This window comes from Ailuropoda melanoleuca, chromosome 1 (genome assembly GCF_002007445.2).
Source record: "Ailuropoda melanoleuca isolate Jingjing chromosome 1, ASM200744v2, whole genome shotgun sequence".
NCBI lineage: Eukaryota > Metazoa > Chordata > Mammalia > Carnivora > Ursidae > Ailuropoda > Ailuropoda melanoleuca.
In genome coordinates, this window is record NC_048218.1 from 13,449,971 (window position 1) to 13,468,356 (window position 18,386).

The 18,386-nt window shown below is 37.2% G+C and overlaps 1 protein-coding gene across 1 annotated transcript; it reads left to right on the forward strand.

Annotated features, from left to right (window-relative positions):
- The first annotated feature begins 702 nt into the window (after positions 1–702).
- On the forward strand, positions 703–10,912 carry LOC117801150 (keratin-associated protein 6-1-like). The gene is made up of 2 exons (XM_034655389.1): positions 703–785; positions 10,273–10,912. The coding sequence occupies exons 1-2, from the start codon at positions 703–705 to the stop codon at positions 10,598–10,600; spliced, it is 411 nt and encodes a 136-aa protein (XP_034511280.1). The 3' UTR covers positions 10,601–10,912.
- The last annotated feature ends 7,474 nt before the right edge of the window (positions 10,913–18,386 follow it).

Below are 18,386 nucleotides of genomic sequence, written 5' to 3' on the forward strand. Positions count from 1 at the left end.
GTTGGGCGTAAGGAAATAGCCAAAGACATTGGTGTGTAGTATGGTGATTGGAAATAGGAGTGTCATTGTAGGATTTTTATCTGTTGATTAAAAACTCAGCATATGGGCTAATGTTTAAATATAATCAGATGGTTGCCATGATTACAGTGTTATCAAAAACAAATTTCATTTAGAAATAATTTATTCTTAGGTTTTAATTTTTTAGCATATTAAGAAAGGCGATTTTTCTATCATAAAAATACCCGCACATGTGCATGCAACAGATGTAACAAAAGTAATGTAAAAAAAAGCAATATTTTCAATATAGGAGATTTTCTTGAAAATTGAAGTAAATTTGGTTTCACAGGAAAAGTGTTGAACTAAAATGTATGCAGAGCATGAATTGTAATGCAGTAACAAGAGAAGAAGTTTCTTTTATAAAGCAAGACATTCCAGATGATTTTATTCAAGTAAGCTGATGGTTGTAGAATTGTAACTCTTCTCTCCTTCCCAAGTACACCAGGGGCACTATTTCATAAAGAGAAGAACGCAGAAAGTGGATTCAGGAAACACAAGAGGAGGACTGGAGTACCTCTCGAGGTTTTTCAGTAAAATCCACAGGACCAGTTTCTGCTACAGAAAGATGGGCAGCCATATCCATACCCACCGGAGCCACAGCCCAGGCCACCAGAGTAGCTGCCATAGTAACACCTGGGGGCAGGAATGAATGGTTCAGCTAATAATCGGACCAGCACTGTCAGTCGGAATGCCTACCATCTTCCCAGCACTTTAATTTATCTTCAGTGGTGGGTAGGGCAAACCACAGAAAGTGTGGAATTCATAATTCACACTAATTTATGCCGGAAAAATTCCTTAAGCTCATGGTTTTTCTTTTAGGCAAAGAAACTCTCATAGGCTAGACTTTTTTTTTTCTTTCAGCTCAGAATTCTCACAATTGAACCATATGAGTCTAATAATAAATAATTGCTATATTTTCAAATCTGCATCAAATGATGCTAGTTAGTGACATTTCTTTGACTGGGTTTTATGAGATTTCTAAAGAATGCTGATTCCTCGCTTGAGTTTATAATTTCATGGGCAGATATTCTAACTAAAGTAAAAATTCTGTCAAAATGCCTGTATTTTTTTATGATTCCTCTCCCCAAGGAGAATATTTCTTCAATTCTTTGTACTGACTAGATGGACAAAATGTGTATTCAAATGCCATTGTAAAGGCACCAGTATTTTAATATGTAATTATGTTACTTTTTATTATTTCTGGAAAATTTTACAATTTTGTTATAAAATGAAGCATTGAAAAAAAAAGTGAAACATTGACTTACATATTTGTTTTTCCTATCTGGTATTAAAATGATGTGGAGCAATTGGAATCTTTGTAAATTCTTGGTGGGAATGTAAAGTGGTATGGCCACTATGGAAAAAAAGTGTGGTAATTCTTCAGAAATTTAAAAACAGAGCTACTATATGATCCAGCAGTTCCACTTCTGGGCATACATCTGGGTATATGTACAAAATGATTGAAATCAGGATCTCAACGAGGTATCTGCACTTATTTCCATTGGAACATTGTTCACAATGGTCAAGATACGGAAACGACATAAATGTTCCATTGATGGAGAATGGATTAAAAATGTGGTAATACATATAATGGAATATTATTCAGTCTTTAAAAAGAAGGTAATTCTGTCATTTGTGACAACATAGATGAAGCTGGAAGACATTTTGGTAAGTAAAATAAGTCAGTCACAGAAGGATATGGTGTACGAGTCTTCTTATGAGAGACATCTAAAATAGTCAAACTCATAGAAACAGAACAGAATGGTGGTAGGCAAGGATTATGGGGAAGGGGAAATGGGGAGTTGCTGTTCAAAGTGTATCGTTTCAATTATGCAAGATAAATAAGTTCTAGAGATTTCTGTACAGCATTGTGGCTAGTCATTCTGTATTGTGCACTTAAAATTTTGGCAAGAGTGTATATCGTATATTAAGTGCTCTTACCTCAATAACAAAAAAACCCCAAGAAGTAGGACAAAACTTTTGGAGGTGATAGATATGTCTATTACCTTGACTGTGGTGATGGTTTCATGGCTGTAATAGTATGCTGGAACTCATTGCATTGTATACCCTGTGCAGTTTTTGTGTGTGTATCAATTATACCTCAGTCAAACTGTTACAGAGACTGGACACATGGTGGATTTTTTGCTTTTCTCTGTTACAGTGTGTCAAATTTGTTCCAGTATAGTGCTCCTTTAGTCCGTCCAAGTAGAGATCTGGAGACTTCTCTACCCATTCACCTTCTGAGGTCCATCCATCTTAATAGTTGCCCTGGGTGGGGGCTGGGGGGTGGGTCTGGAGTGAAGTATCCTCACAAAGCAGCCGAGTATCTGCATAGGGGACACATGATGACTTGCATGAGTTTTGGACCCTATTCTGAAGGCAACTGGAAGGGTGTGTATGATGCAGACAGAGCACATTTCTTACCCATGAAAGAGATAGATTCTCTCTTAAGAAAGGCTATGAGCCAGGTTAGGCTTTAAGATGAACATTTTAATTCAGTGTTTGAGGTGCTTCTTACTGACATTGGCCAGAAGAAAGAAACAAAAGAAGTTGGTTTGAAAAAAGCTAAAGGCAGAAGACACAGTGGTGTTGACTGAAATCTAGGTATATACAATGATAGTCAAATAGAATCCCTCCGGAAATGTAGTTTAGATAAATATGGCTGAATTAATAAATTTAGTTCAGTACATATTAAACAGTTATCTTAATCTATTTTTAAGACGTGGTTTGGATCTACCCTTCTTAAGTACTGCGAGTGTTCTGTAATACTCATTGTCTCCAGTCTCTTAGTCAAAATATAGTTGAGTGAGGGACAGAGAATGTCTCTGTTTTCTTCTTATGATAAGACTATGTTCCATTCTGAGTACTCCACTGGAGCACATAAAGAAACTATCAATACTTTCTGGGAAAAATAACATTATTAGTACATTAAGACCTTGGAGATAGTTTACATCCCTACTTTCTCGTTTTCTGCTAAAGTAGTGTATAAAATTCCAGGGAGACATTTTTCAACGTCATTCATGGTCGCTAATTCATTTGTTAAAAATATTTATTAGGCACATACCATGTGCTAGCAACTCTTCTCACCGCAGGGCTACGATCCTTTATCAGTGATGTTGTGTGAAATATCTTTTTTATTATTCATTACTTGAGTATGTGTCAGTTATACAGGCCCTTCGAGAAACATCCACCATCCCAGAAGGAAAATTGGAGGAGAATTCCTTGAGTTGTCTCAGTTGCTGAGAAAATAGAACTTCAAATATAATGTAATATAATATAAAGTATGCACATTTCCTGAAAGTCCTTCAAATGATAATACATTTTTGAAATATCTAGTGTGCTTTCAGCCACATGTGTCAATATCTGAGAATACTGTCTGGGTGTTCAGAGACATTGTTCCTCATGGATGTCTTATGGAGATTCCCTTTCTTCATTTGCTTGAGGAAGAAAGCTAGAATAATTGAGAAAAGAAGTTTTGTTTTCTTCAAATTAGAAGTTGGAAGAACAAGGTTAATATCCCTAATGCAAATGAAAGGTGATGATCCAGCTTGCTAAAACACTGCTTACCAAGAAGGGAGCCAGATGGTTTTTATTCATAGGTCTCTAAAATGGGAACAGACCCACCAAGTATGCAGGCATGTATTGTACTCCTTTGCTGTTGAATTCAGAGGAATAGGAAGAAGTAGGAGAGGCAGAATAAAGCACTTAGACACATCCGAAGGCACAAAGCTGAACGATACGACCTAACTGGGGTTTTAGAAAAACAGCCAAAGACAGATACCTCTAGCACACGTTAACAGAAAACAGTGCTTTCATTGTATGAGATGGCATTTAACTTGTTTATGCATGAACAGTACTGGTGCCTAAAGGTATATATGAAAGCAAAGTTTTTATATGATGTTGTTATAAAGGAATGATGGCCATATCCTTAGTTTTTGGAAAATGATCGTCTCAGAATAATGACAAAGTCAAGGTCCAAAGGCCGGTCCCCACACAGTCATACAAATCAATATAAATGAAGTGCAATAATACTGAATATGAAAAAGCGAGTTCATTAAAAAATTAACTTAAAATTTTATAGCATGAAATATATTGGTCAAAAATAGAAAAGAGAGGGGCACCTGGGTGGCTCAGTCAGTTAAGCATCTGCTTTTGGCTCAGGTCATGATCCTAGGGTCCTGGGATGGAGCCCCACATCGGGTTCTCTGCTCAAGGGGGGGAGTCTCTGATCCTCTTCCTGCTCGTGCTCATGCTCTCTCTCCCTCAAATAAATAAATAAATAAATAAAATCTTTAAAAAAATAGAAAAGATATGTTGGTAACATAGAATCAAAGATAAAAGTTCTCTGTAATTTTTTGACACATTCCTGGCTATTTTCATCAAGAAGTACATCAGATCTGAACCTTGTGTTTTCCAGGTTACCATGGATGAGCTTGTCAGAGTTTGTACAGGGCATAGAATTGAATTACTCTTGGGAAAAACCACAGAAGCAGAGTCAGGAAATCACAGGTGAAGGAGTCCAGTAGACTGAGCTGCTCTGGATGTTCCTCAGTTGAATGCATAGGTCCACTACCTGCCCAGCAAGATGTCAGCCTCAGCCATGCCCACATCCACCCTACCCACAGCCAGGGCCAGAGCCACAGGGCAGGCTGCCGTAGTGGCTGTGATCATGCATGATGTCAGGAGGAGAGCTTTCCATCGTGGAGCAGGGAACTGTTTTCCTCAATTTGAATGTCAACATCTGCATATGGAATTTTACATACCTTCTGTGGTGATGAGGCAGTATGACCTCATATTTCAGGCAAAGTTTAATAATAAAGCTTCATGAAACACTTGTGTCAATAAACAAGGAGATGTCCTTATAGCAAATATTATTAACCATTTTTCTTGGATTCTAATAATCATGTCACATGTCCTTAACTAGATTCTTCTTGTATTTTAGGGATCTTCTTACTCTGGTTTTGTTATTAAAGTCTATACTCAGGTTCCTTGAAATGTTGATATTCAAGCCCTTACACCCAATTTTCCTTGTTTTTTTCTTAAAATAGTAATTTCTATGGCATATTTAGATATACAGTCAAGGAACTGAGAGTGTATCTATTTGAGTGAGGAAGTGATAAAAGTGAGTCGTTATCTGAAGTAAAATATCTTTTAAAGTATATAATTCCTTTCCGTCAGGCAAACTCTTCACACCAAATATTTTCTACTACTTACTGATGATGAACTGACTATATTTACATTAAAGTGATGTAAATCTGCATTTTTTCCATCCTGAAAATTTTATCTATTTGTGAACCATGACTTTCTATAGGATACACCATTATATTATGCAATTAAGCATTTACTTAGAAATTCAAATATTCATGCTAAGTGTCCTCCCTCCTCTACCTTTTGGGTTCTCACATATTCAAATTGGCTTTAAAGTCATCATTGGATTTCTCCAGGCAGGTTTACTTGAAATAGTGGCAGAAGAAACATGGAACATGGATTTCTCATATCTGTCTATGCATTCAGTCTGTTGTGGTCGCATGTCATATATAGCACCTAGCTGGAAAATTCTAGTGTATATTCATGGCTGATTAGATTGCAATAGGCAAATATATATATTATGAAAATAGTTTGGGGCTTATGAACTCCTTGAAAGGGTCTTTGGATCCCACAGGTGTCAACAGACCACAATTTGATAAGCCCTGGTCTAGAGCAGTGTTCTTCAAACTTTTAAGAAAGAAAGCTAGACCAGTAAATATTTGGAGTCTACATCCAAAATTTGAATATAACTCTTTACTTATAATTTGTTTCATGCATTAATTACTGATAAACAATCATTGAATATAAAACATATAAAATTATTTATACCAATAAGAACTCACATTATGATAGGTTATGCTTTAACATGTTAGAACATTTTTAAGATTTTGTCATATAGAGATTTGAAGTTTTGGTTCTCAATTCAGTTTATTATAATTATTAGAAAAAATATATTATTTATTATATTCACCAAATCATATTTTAAAATTTTTTGAATCAATCTGAATCCCATTATCTAGTTATAGAATTTATTTTTGAAATTTGACTAATAAATATATATCCTCCGTAATTTGAACAGTTTGATTTTACAAATTATTTTGAGAGGCTTTGTTTTTATATAAATAGGCTCAAAACCCTCTTCAACTCTTCATTTAGAAAAATGTAAAAACACTAGAATGTTCTATTTCCACATTTTAATATTACATAGATATCAGGGTCTTACAGATGGTACACCTATATAAAACTCAGTAATGTGGGGCACCTGGGTGGCTCAGTCGGTTAAGTGTCTGCCTTTGGCTCAGAGTCCTGGGATCAAGCCCTGCGTCTGGCTCCCTGCTCAGTGGGGAATCTGCTTCTCCCTCTCCCTCTACCCCTCCCCATGCTTGTGCTCTCTCTCTTTTAAATAAAAAACTAAATCTTAAAAAAAAAAGCAACAGCAACTCAGTAACATGACAATGGAAACTATCTAAAGTAATCATTTACAAAATGCTCTCTTCCCAACACAGCAGCATGCCTGGCATTCTTTACACACAGAGTATTGAATGAATGGAAAACAGAACATATGAAATGGACTTCATAATCAAAATGATCTCACATAAAGAGATTTGCTAAAGACAGCCAGGTTCTCAGGGCTCGTACAGCACTCCCTATGTCCAGTTCCAGGCCGGACATGAATTCTATGTGAATGACATCAGGCATCTGAGAAGCTTTCTTGTGAAGCTACCAGAAAGCAGACGCCCGGAAAACTCACAGAAGCACCACTTAAAATGTGGGTGTGTTCCTCTGTGTTCTGGCGAAACAAGGGCAGACAGCCAGCTCTGTGCAGCTATCAGAATTCAGGTGTGTTTTGAACTATTTGGCCCGTGAATTAAAGAGAAGCCAAATTTATTGAGGAGGAAGCAATCAGCTGTATCACATGCAAGCTCAGCTTCAAATAGTATGGGAAATATGTAGAGGGACAAAAAAAAAAAACCAAGAAACCAACCAACAAACAAACAAAACAAATGGAGGAAAGTAGCGTCACTCCCTTGGGAGAGGAACTACACACACATTTTTATCTTACAACCATCCTTACGCAAAAATGACAGTGAAACTAAATAAATGTGAAAGCATATCATCTCTGCAAAAAGATTAAATTTATTGAAAGAAGTACTTAGAGATCAAGGAGAAACTTCTGCTGCATTTTAAAAAGATTCTTTATGATCTTGCACAATGGAACCAGAGAAAGCTGACATCTGTGCTACTTTCACGATAGGCTGGATTTAGATTTTTGCTCTTTTGAAGACATGGGGTGGGATAAACAAGACCAGCAGCAGAATCCATGGTTCAAGGATTCTGTTGTTCTAGAATTTTCCAGTAGAATCCATATGACCAATATCTTCCATAGCAAGATGGGCAGCAGGAGCCATATCCGTAGCTACCATACCCATGATAGCCACAGTCATAGCCACAGCTGTAGACACGGCCAAGCCCACTGTAGCCTTAGCCCCCAGAGCAGTTGCTGTACTAGGTCATGATGTGAGGGAGGAAGAGGAAGATACTTCCCTGAGTTTGAATATCACTATCTTCATAAGGTCTTTTATATATCATTAGTAGTAGGTGTGGGAAGTCACAGGCAATGTGGCCCTTATTACAAATTATTTTGCATTAACTACGAACAACACCAACAGCAAAACTCTCCTGGATCTCTCATTTCATTAAGCAGAGTGAGGCCTTCCTAGCCACAACTACTTTGCTGTTGTGTCAACATTTTCACAGTCAGATCATGCCTATTGAATGATGAATCCCTGACTTGTTTTTCTCACTGGGCGCTCAAATTTAAGTTCCATAATGAAATTCTATGAAATCACAAAAACTACGCAAACTGTAATTAATTCCAATTGTTTTGGGTGTATTAATAACCTCAAATTCATCTGCCCATTGCAGTTGAAAAAGTTACTCTTGTTTAGCTTTGGAAAAATAGAAGTGCTAAGGGGTGAGTTTTATTTAAAGTATGAGATGTATAATATTGCCCAATACTTCTTTTAAAGATAAAATAATTCATTTCATTTTAAATACATAATTCAGGTAACATTTAATTTTATTTCATTGATTTGAGAGAGAGAGAGAGCAGAGAGAGAGAGAGAGGAGAAAGAGAGCACGAGCAAGGGGAGGTGCAAAGGGAGAGGGAGAAGCAGACTCCCCGCTGAGTGGTGAGCCCAACGTAGGGCTTGATCCCAGGACCCCAAGATCATGACCTTAGCTGAAGGCAGATGCTTAACCAACTGAGCCACCCAGATGCCCTCAGGTAACATTTTTTAAGAAAAAACTTTACAAGTATGCAAATATGCTTTATTTTCATATTTTACCAAATTCTACCTTGAGTCACCCTTTCTACTAGATGGCAAAACATTTATTCTTGTCCCTTCCAGGTAAATAACAGAGTTCAGTGACATTCGAGTCTGCAGAATGAATTGAATTAAAAGTTCCACCACTCCTCCTTTTCCTGAGAAGCATTCTCACATGCAGATGGATGTTACTGATCCGAAGGGAGCTCCTTCGTCTGTCCTGCGCTGACTCGTGGGGCTGCATAGCGCATATTGCCTTTTCCCATTGCCATTAACCAAAAAACTCCTCTGCTCAATGTATTACCTGCCATTCAGTGCTACTTCTTTGTGGCTCTACAGTCAGAAGAGTTTTTCACTGCACTTGGGAAAATAATGAGTCTCAACTCAAATCCATGGGGGTAGGCACTAATTGTTATATTCTCTACCTGTGTGTGTTGTTTGTTGGGTCACTCATGGGACTTGCTCCTTCTTGGGAAAATTAGAATGTGCCTTTCTCTACTTCTAGAAGCACAGCCATAAGGTAGGGTTTCTCTTTCCTTCAGCTGCAATGACCCAGGACCCCTAAATGAGGATTTACCCATGTCTCAGTTCTGTTCAACTCATCCACTCTCCACTAAAGCTTATATCCAGGGAAACAGGGGATGAAATAAATAATAATAGCAAAGATTATTCTACTGTTACTAGGTGCCAGACACTGTTGTTCATGCTTGACACACACTAGCTAATTTGACCTTTGACATTGTCTTGTGGAGTCGGTGTTATTATTACTATCCCATTTGCAGATAGAGCAACTGAGACACACCATTATAGTGGTCACAAAGCTACAAATGGTAGAAATAGGATTTGAAACCAGAGAGCTGATATCAGAAATTTTATTCATATCTATTATGTTCTACTGACTCCTATGAAGTCATCTTACTAAGAACATAAGATTAGAGGGCTAGTTCACATAATCATTGAGTTAAGCTCTGAGCTTTATTGCATTAACAAAAAGCTGGCCATTAGTAATATCTTTCTCATAGTCCAAGATATTTTACCAAGACTTCACTGTTTGTTGGGGAAAATCTATTAGTGCCATGAAAGATACCTTTGCCAGTATTATTAAAGAAATGCCTATATTCATCTTTGAGTCAAAACACAAATATTACAAATACGTTGAATTTTAAAGAGAACTCTTTCATGAAAATGCAATTTTATAAAGGAAATAAAATCTCATTTCTACTTTCTGCCTATAGATTCAGGACATAAATCTGAAAATTGATGTAGAGTCATAAAAGGAAATATTAATGTAAATGAGAAAGAAAAGCCCAGTTTTCTCAGGCCTGGTGTTCCAGAATTTCAAACTACTGGCTTTATGTCAGTAGTCTCATGAAGTTGAGTGATACTTTTTGCCTTTTCTTAGTAAGTCACTTCTCATGTGAAAATAAGGAAAATCCCTAAAGGAAAAAAAATGAGTTTGGAACAGAAGACATGGAGAATCTCAAGTTAAGGCAGATTATTATGACCTGTTGAATGCCAGCCAAAAGAAGGCGGGTTGTTTGGTTGTTTGGAGGTCAGGATGTCTACTACAAATGCTATTTCTTGTCATAAAGACTAGTTACAAATTGCTAACTTGAAGGCCTCGTATAAGGAGGGTTTTGAAGTGGGGACAACTGATTCTTATTAATGACTCACAAATGATTTAATGTGGCTAAATAATAGCAAATGTCATTGCCCCCGAAGCCCTACCCTAAAACCAGGAGTCAACAAGTTACTCACAGAGGTCTTGCAAAGTAACCAATGAGAAGACTTGTGTGGTGGATCCCACCCACATCGAGGGTATATAAAAGATCTCTGCAGGGGGCAGTTGTCCACACTGAAGTGACACTTCTCCTCTCCTTCTCTACCCAACCTCAACAACCAACACCATGTGTGGCGGCTACTACGGAAACTCCTGCGGGGGCTGCGGCTATGGAGGCTGCGGCTATGGAGGCTGTGGCTATGGAGGCTGTGGCTACGGAGGCTGCGGTTATGGAGGCTATGGTTATGGAGGCCTGGGCTGTGGCTATGGCTCCAGCTATGGCTGTGGCTTCCGCAGGCTGGGCTGTGGCTATGGCTGTGGCTCTGGCTGTGGCTACGGCTATGGCTCCCGCTCCATCTGTGGCTATGGATGCGGCTCCGGCTACAGCTCTGGCTTTGGCTGCTACTAACTGAGGTCGCCATGGGAGACTGCCACCCTCCACACCTGGTTGTGGGATTCACCAGTTCTGAGCCCCACACGTTCTGCGCCTTTCCCTTGGGTGATGATAGCCTGCATGCTGAAAGTCTAGCACGGTCTGTTGTCGCCTACAGCCTAACCTACAGATTCCCCGAATTTACACAGGAAGTGGGAGATGGTGAAATTCACCTGTGACCCCCACAGTTCTGTTTTCATCAGGATGATGGTGTCAGAGCAACTGCCTCAATGATATTCAGGCTGGAGCTCGTTTCTGTGTTGACCTAATAAACTTGTTCAATCCAAACAGCAACTGTGGTTTTAATGTCAGTCATTTGATGCCTAGGATTAACATTTTTGTTTGTTTCTGTTTTCAAGAAAGCTAACACTTACTTTATTCGGGAGGTATTTTTCTCTTATTATTTTTCGGTCAGTTGTCTTGGAAAAGTAATTTTTTTCTTGTAAACTTCAGTTTCAAGACTAACACTAAATCAAATATTACTTATATGTTAGGTTAAGCATTGCCTGGCATAAAGTACATAATAAAGAAAAAAATTAATTTCCCCAACTCTTATATTCACGTTCCTTAAAATAAATGAACATTGTTCCTATATCCGTCTCTTCTTCTTCCTCTTCCTCTTCTTCTTTTTTTTTTTCTTTTTATGTTTCATTTATTTATTTGAGAGAAAGTGAGCGAGAGAGAGTGCGCATGAGCAGAGGGGAGGGCTAGAGGGAGAGGGAGAAGGAGGCTCCCCGCTGAAGAGATAGCCGGATGCAGGACTTGATCTCAAGACCCTGGGACCATGACCTGAGCCTAAGGCAGACACTTAACTGACTGAGCCACCCAGGCACCCTATCCTTCTCTTCTTTTAATCTTCCATTTTAAAGTTATCACTGTTTGGCATGCATGGTGGGCCATAATATTTGGATAACTCTATTTCAGATGTAGGCTGAGAAGTTTCAGGATCTCATGAGATTCTAGTTCAAGATGTTGGATGGGGGCTGTGGTCATGCCCGAGGCTTAGCTTGGGGAGGATTCCTTTACAGACTCATGCTGCTGTTGGCAGATCTCAGGTCATTGTACTTATAGGAAAGAAAGGCCCATTTTCTTGCTGCTTTTTGGCCAGAGGCTCTTGCAGGCTCTCTTCTGGAAGTCACCCTCAACTACAAAAGATTGCCCACAGTTCCTGGCTAAGTAAATTTCCAACATGGCTGCTTGTTTTCTCAGAACCAGCAAGGAAGAAGAATAACTCTAGAAAGATGAATGCTACGATCTTATATGACATAATCACACACAACCATTTACATTTGCCATATTTTATTGGTTACAAAGCAAGCCACGTGTCTCCCTCACATTCACATTCACAAGGAGGGGTCCTATAAGGGCAATTGCATCAAGAGGCAGGAATCAAGGGGGCATGCGGTGAATCTGCCTACCACAGACTCAATATTATTCATCCTTCATCATAGGAATTAGCAAGTTGTCCTTCATTTTCAATGCTCTTCAACAACATAGGTAATATTAGCACCATCTCGTCCTCTAATTTGGTAAAATTCTGAGAGATATCTGGATCTTGGATTTTAGGTGAATTATTTGTTAATAATTTTCTTTATTACTTCCAAGGAAAGTGGACTGTTTTTGATTTCTAAATCGAATGGTATCCATTTTAGTAATACATATTTTCCTAGGAAATTATCTATTTCATCTAGGTTTTCAAATTTATGTACATAGAGCTTGAAAAGTTGTCTCATATGATGTTTAAAATTTCTTCTATTTTAATGTTCCCTCTTGCTATTTTTTTTTATATGGTTTCTGTCTCTTTTTTTTCTTCAGGTTATCAAGTTCTGTTAATTCTTTCATTTGGTTCATTATTTAAGTCATCTTTTTTTCTGAACGTCTGCCTCATTAATTTCTGCTTTACTATTTATTATTTCTAACTTTGTGGTTTCTTTTTTAATGTTTTCTTTGTGTTATAAAATATAATATTATGAAATATTAATTTATTTCCTTTCATTTTTACTGATGAAAGTGTTCATGCTATGAATTTTTCTCTAAAAACTGCTTTAAATATTTCTCATAGACCCTGTTATGGACCATTTTCATTATTATTAATTATTTAAAAATGTGTCATTTCATTTGTATGACCTCCCTTTCTCACCTGAGAATTTTTTAATGGAAGGCTTTTTATTTTTCAAGTTAATGGGTGTTTTTGGTTTTTGTTTTCACTGATTTTATTTTTAAAGGGCTTTCTGTTCTTTGTTTTTGTTAGCAATTACTAGTTTTGTTGTCTGACACCAGAGAGTATTTCTTTACTAGTATTTCTACTTTACAAAACTTACTAATGCTTTCTGTGTGACAAAATACATGGTCAATTTTTGTGGATGTTCTGTGGGAGCTGAGAAGAAGGTTCATTCTCTATTATTAAAGTATATTATATTAGGGTATAAAGTCAACATAGAACCATAAAAGCTATCTTTATTGATAACGCTGTTATATTGGTAATATTGATAATGTTACTTTTTCCACTCCATTTGTCTTGTTCTGAAAGTGCTTTTTTAGAGTCTCCCATTACTAGTGTGCTTCTATCTATGTCTTGGTTTCATATAACCATATCTTCACAAAGAGGGTATGTATATTATTTGGTGTATACATTTTGGCAAGACTGAAATATTTCTTTTTTTTCCTCTCCAAGTTTTTATTTAAATTCCAGTTAGTTCACAATAGTGCAATATTAGTTTCAGGTGTAGAATTTAGCGATTTCTCACTTACGTACAACACCCAGTGCTCGTCACTACAAAGTGCCCTCCTTAATCCCCATCACCTGCTTAACCCATCCCTCCACCAAACCTCCCCTCCAGCAACCCTCAGTTTTTTCTCTATAGTTAAGAGTCTGTTTTATGGTTTGCCTCTCTTTTTCTCCCGTGTTCATCTGTTTTATTTCTTAAATTCCACATATGAGAGAACTTGCATTTCTTTGACTTATTTTGCTTAGCATTATACTTTCTAGCTCTATCCATGTCATTGCAAAGAGCAATATTTCATTCTTTTTTATGGCTGAATAATATGGAACAGAACAGAAAACCCAGAAATGAATCCAGAGCTATATGGTCAACTAATCTTCAACAAACCAGGAAAGAATATCCAATGGGAAAGACAGTCTCTTCTACGTATGATACTGGAAAAACTGGACAGCAACATGCAGAAGAATGAAACTGGACCACTATCTTACACCACACACAAAAATAAATTAAAAATGGATGAAAGACCTAAATGTGAGACAGGAAACCATCAAAATCCTGGAGGAGAACACAGGTAGTAACTTCTTCAACATTGACTGTAACAACTTCTTACTAGATATGTTGCCAGAGGCAAGAGAAACCAAAGCAAAAATGAACTGTTGGGACTTCATCAAGGAAAAAAAGCTTCTGTACAGCAAAGGACAACCAATAAAACTAAAAGGCTACCTATGGAATGGGATAAATATTTTCAAATGACATCTTTGATAAAGGGCTAGTATCCAAAATCTATAAAGAACTTATGAAACTCAATACCCTGAAAACAAATAATGCAGTTAAAAATGTGCAGAAGACATGAATAGGCATTTTTCCAAAGAAAACATACAGATGGCTAACAGACACGTGAAAACATGCTCAACATCATTCATCATCAGGGAAATACAAATGAAAACTACCATGAGATGCCACCGTACACCCACGAGGATTGCTAAAATTAACAACACAGGAAACAACAGGTGTTAGTGAGGCTCTGGAGAAAGGGAAACCCTCTTGCTCTGTTGATGGGAATGCAAACTGGTGCAGCCACTGTAGAGAACAGTATGGAGTTTCCTCGAAAAGTTAAAAATAGAACTACCCTATGATCCAGCAATTGCACTACTAGGTATTTGCCCAAAGGATACAAAAATACTGATTCGAAGGGATACACACACCCAGATGTTTATAGCAGCATTATCTACACTAGCCAAATTATGGAAAAGCTCAAATACCCATTGATTAATGAATGGATAAAGAAGATGTGACACATATGAGTAAAATATTTCTTGTGATATGTTTAGAATTTGCATGAGAGGGGCGCCTGGGTGGCACAGCGGTTAAGCGTCTGCCTTCGGCTCAGGGCGTGATCCTGGCATTATGGGATCGAGCCCCACATCAGGCTCTTCCGCTATGAGCCTGCTTCTTCCTCTCCCACTCCCCCTACTTGTGTTCCCTCTCTCACTAGCTGTCTCTATCTCTGTCGAATAAATAAATAAAATCTTTAAAAAAAAAAAGAATTTGCATGAGAAAGCTCTCTTCTTTGTCATAGTTAATGATTTTTGGCCTGAATTCTATTTGGTTGATATCAGGGTTTCTATGTTTTCTTGTGACATTTTGCCCTGATACCTTTGTATATGCCTTCATTTTTTGTTATTCTGAATCATTTTGTTTAGGTATATATACAGCATATAGTGATGTTTTGCTTCATAAGCCAAATTTAAAATGTTTTCTTTAACAGATAAATAAAGCCAATTCATATGTATTGATAAGACTGATGTGTTTCAAACTCAACACACTTTAATAAATTTAAAAAATGGCATTTGAATGGTTTGTAGTTTTCTAATTGTTACTTGGGTTAACAATTTTAATGTGCTAAGTTCTCTCTTTTCTTGTTCAACCTTTTTTTATGTGATATACTAGTTATATTCATATTCTTAACTTCCACTCTTGTCTATACAACAGCAGATTGATTTGTTCTTCTCTCTCCCTCTCCTGCTACTCCCTTGTCTTTTAGTTGGTTTATTACTACTTTGTCATCACAGCATATTTATATATTATTAATCCTCAAATCTAATCCCTATGTTTGACTTCGTTATATATTACACTAAATATATACCACTGCACACACACATATATATAGTCACGTATATGTATATCATATCTATATATCTACATGTCTCCAACATTTTGGTGCATTTCTACTACACTGAAAACTGTTGATCTAATACATTGTTACATGAAAGACAGCTTCATTAGATATAAGCCTTTAGTTAATGCTTGCTTTTATTAGTTAGTCTTTAAATGCTCTCTCTTCTGTCTTTGAGTGTAACTTTTGAAAATTCTGATTAATAGTTTAATTCTTTATCCTTTGTACATTATTTGATTGTCTAAAAGCCTTAAGTAAGCCTTCTTTGTCATTGAAATATAATACTTTAATAGCATATATCTTATGATTAATAATTTCAAATTAATATTCTGTTACCATTAGGACCTGTCAGTGAGTATTTTTAGGTCAAACAAAATAAACACCAAAAAATGCATCATAATTAAATACTTGAAAAGTAATGGCAAAGAAAAAAGTCTTGAAAGTAGCCAGAGAGACACAACACATTATCTAAAGAATAACAGCAATTTGAATGACAGTTGCTTTGTCATCTGAATGGAGTAATAAAAAATGGCATAGTAGTTATCAAATGGTGAAAGAGAAGAAATGTCATCCATGTATTTTACATCTTGCAAAACTATCTTTCAAGAATGAAGGGGAAATAAAAACATCCTCAGAAGGAAAAAAAATAATTTGTCATTAGCAAACCTACATTTAAAGATTGACTAGAAAATTTCTCTGAACAGAAAAGAAATGCTAAAGGAAGGGGTCTTGAAACATCAAGAAAGCACAATGGAAAAAACAAGAATATGAATACCTACAATAGACTAATCTCTTCCTCATGAGTTTTAGAAATCATGTTTGGTGGTTGAAATAAAAATTATAACGCTATAATCAAGGCAATAATAGTAAAAGTAGACATGATAAGGGGATCTAAATCAAAGTAAATGCCCAACACTTCACTTGTGGCCATAAATATTGATACCAGTATGCTGTTATAAGTTGCATATGCAGATTGTAATACCCAGAGGAAGCGTTATAAAAACTACGCAAAAATATGCACTCAAAATACCATAAATAAATTAAGATGCAATACTATAAAATGTTCAAAAAACATAGCAAGGCAAGAAAAAGAAACAGAGTAACAAGAATTAGAAACAAATAGAAAACAAATAATAAAATGGCAGACTTAAATGCTAGCATATTAATAATTACATTGAATGTGCATGGTCTAAATACATCAGCCAAAAGACAAAGATTGGAAAAGTGGATTAAAAAAATCCAACATGACCTTTCTATATTCTTTTTATAAGAAACTTACTTCAAATTCATTGACATAGACAGGCTGCAAGTAAAAGGACGGAAAAAGTTATGTCATGCAATCGTTAATAAACTAAAGCAGGAGGTGGCTATTTTAACACCAGATAAAATAGACCTCAGACCAAAGAAAATTACTAGAGACAAAGAGACATATTACATATGGTATAAGGATTAATCCACCAGGAAGAAATAACAATTCTAAGTGTGCACCAAACAATAGAGTTTCAAAATATATGAATACAAAATGATAGAATTGAAAAAAGAAATAGAGAAATTTACAATTATATTCGGGTATTTTCAGCTCGCCTCCTGAGAAACTGATAGAACTAGTATGCAGAAAATAACCTGGGGACAGATAATCTGAGCAACACAAGCAGCAAAAACAGTTTTTCATATATAGAATTCTTCACCCAGCAATAAGATTATATATATTTTCAATGAAAGTATATATATATTTTGAGGCCAGTCTTTAAGGTTTGCCCTGCACCCAGGAGGGCTCCTCTTAGCTGTCTTTCCCCCTGGTTCTCTCGGATAAACCTGCTGGCCTATGGTTTAGCTTGTTGCTGTCACAGAGCAACAAAGTTCCTCTTAATTGCTCATCCTCAAAATCGATGTTGGTTTCAAGCATACCCTTAAGCTTGAATTTCCCAAACACTATTCTAAATAAACTAGTTCATTTGAGGAAAGAGTCAGAGCTCTCTGTTTTTGTGGCTTGCCTCTTGCTTTGTGCAAAGTATCTGAACAGCTACTCCAGAACTGGGGATAGGAACAGTTGCTTGCTTATTCTGTCATAAAGACGCATCTGTATTACTAGCAATCCCTGGGCTTGGGCGGTAGCCTCTAGCTTTTTAAGCTTGATTCACTTGTGATGAAACCTCCTTCCTATGAGTGGCCTAGGGTGATGGAAAGCAAGATCAGGCCTCAAGATTGTTAGCTTGTAGGGTGATGGGTAGAGCTTGACACTACAAGTGGGAACTGGGTAGATGAAGGGAACCACATTCCTTTTGGCCATGTTCACTTGGAATTTAGCCACTGCAACATAGAACAAGAGAGCATGAGATATACTAATGGTCTCCCCAGATTGGAGAGAGAATGTAGCCTTTGACAAGGGGAGGGAGTACTGTTTTTGTGGCCTCCTCTGCCCAGAGTTGAGCTTCTGCCACATTAACTTGGAGGAGGGAGGATGGGAGGGACAGATCAAGACTCACTAAACCTAGATTCAGTTGATTGTCTTGAATGAATGTTTCTTCATTTGTTTTGTGTCCTTAGGGCAATTTCCAGAGACTTGAATTTTTTTAAGTATGTAACATATCTGAAGAAGGCCTGATATCTGAGGGCCACTTTTTTAAGTATGGTGGGATTGAGTCAAAAGTCACAGCTTCTACATGGCTTCCACTCTGATCTTTTTGACCACTGTAACACAGGGCCCTCTGTTGACCTGCCTATTAAGACTGCGGTCCACTGGGGCGCCTGGGTGGCGCAGTCGTTAAGCGTGCGTCTGCCTTCGGCTCAGGGCGTGATCCCGACGTTCTGGGATCGATTCCCACATCCGGCTCCTCTGCTGGAGCCTGCTTCTTCCTCTCCC

Bases quoted from the DNA above. Each gene is read 5' to 3' on its own strand.
- LOC117801150 (XM_034655389.1), top strand. From the start codon at position 703: ATGAATGGTTCAGCTAATAATCGGACCAGCACTGTCAGTCGGAATGCC. The intron at 786-10,272 runs GTGGGTAGGGCA...TCCACACTGAAG, and splicing joins ACTTTAATTTATCTTCAGTG to TGACACTTCTCCTCTCCTTC.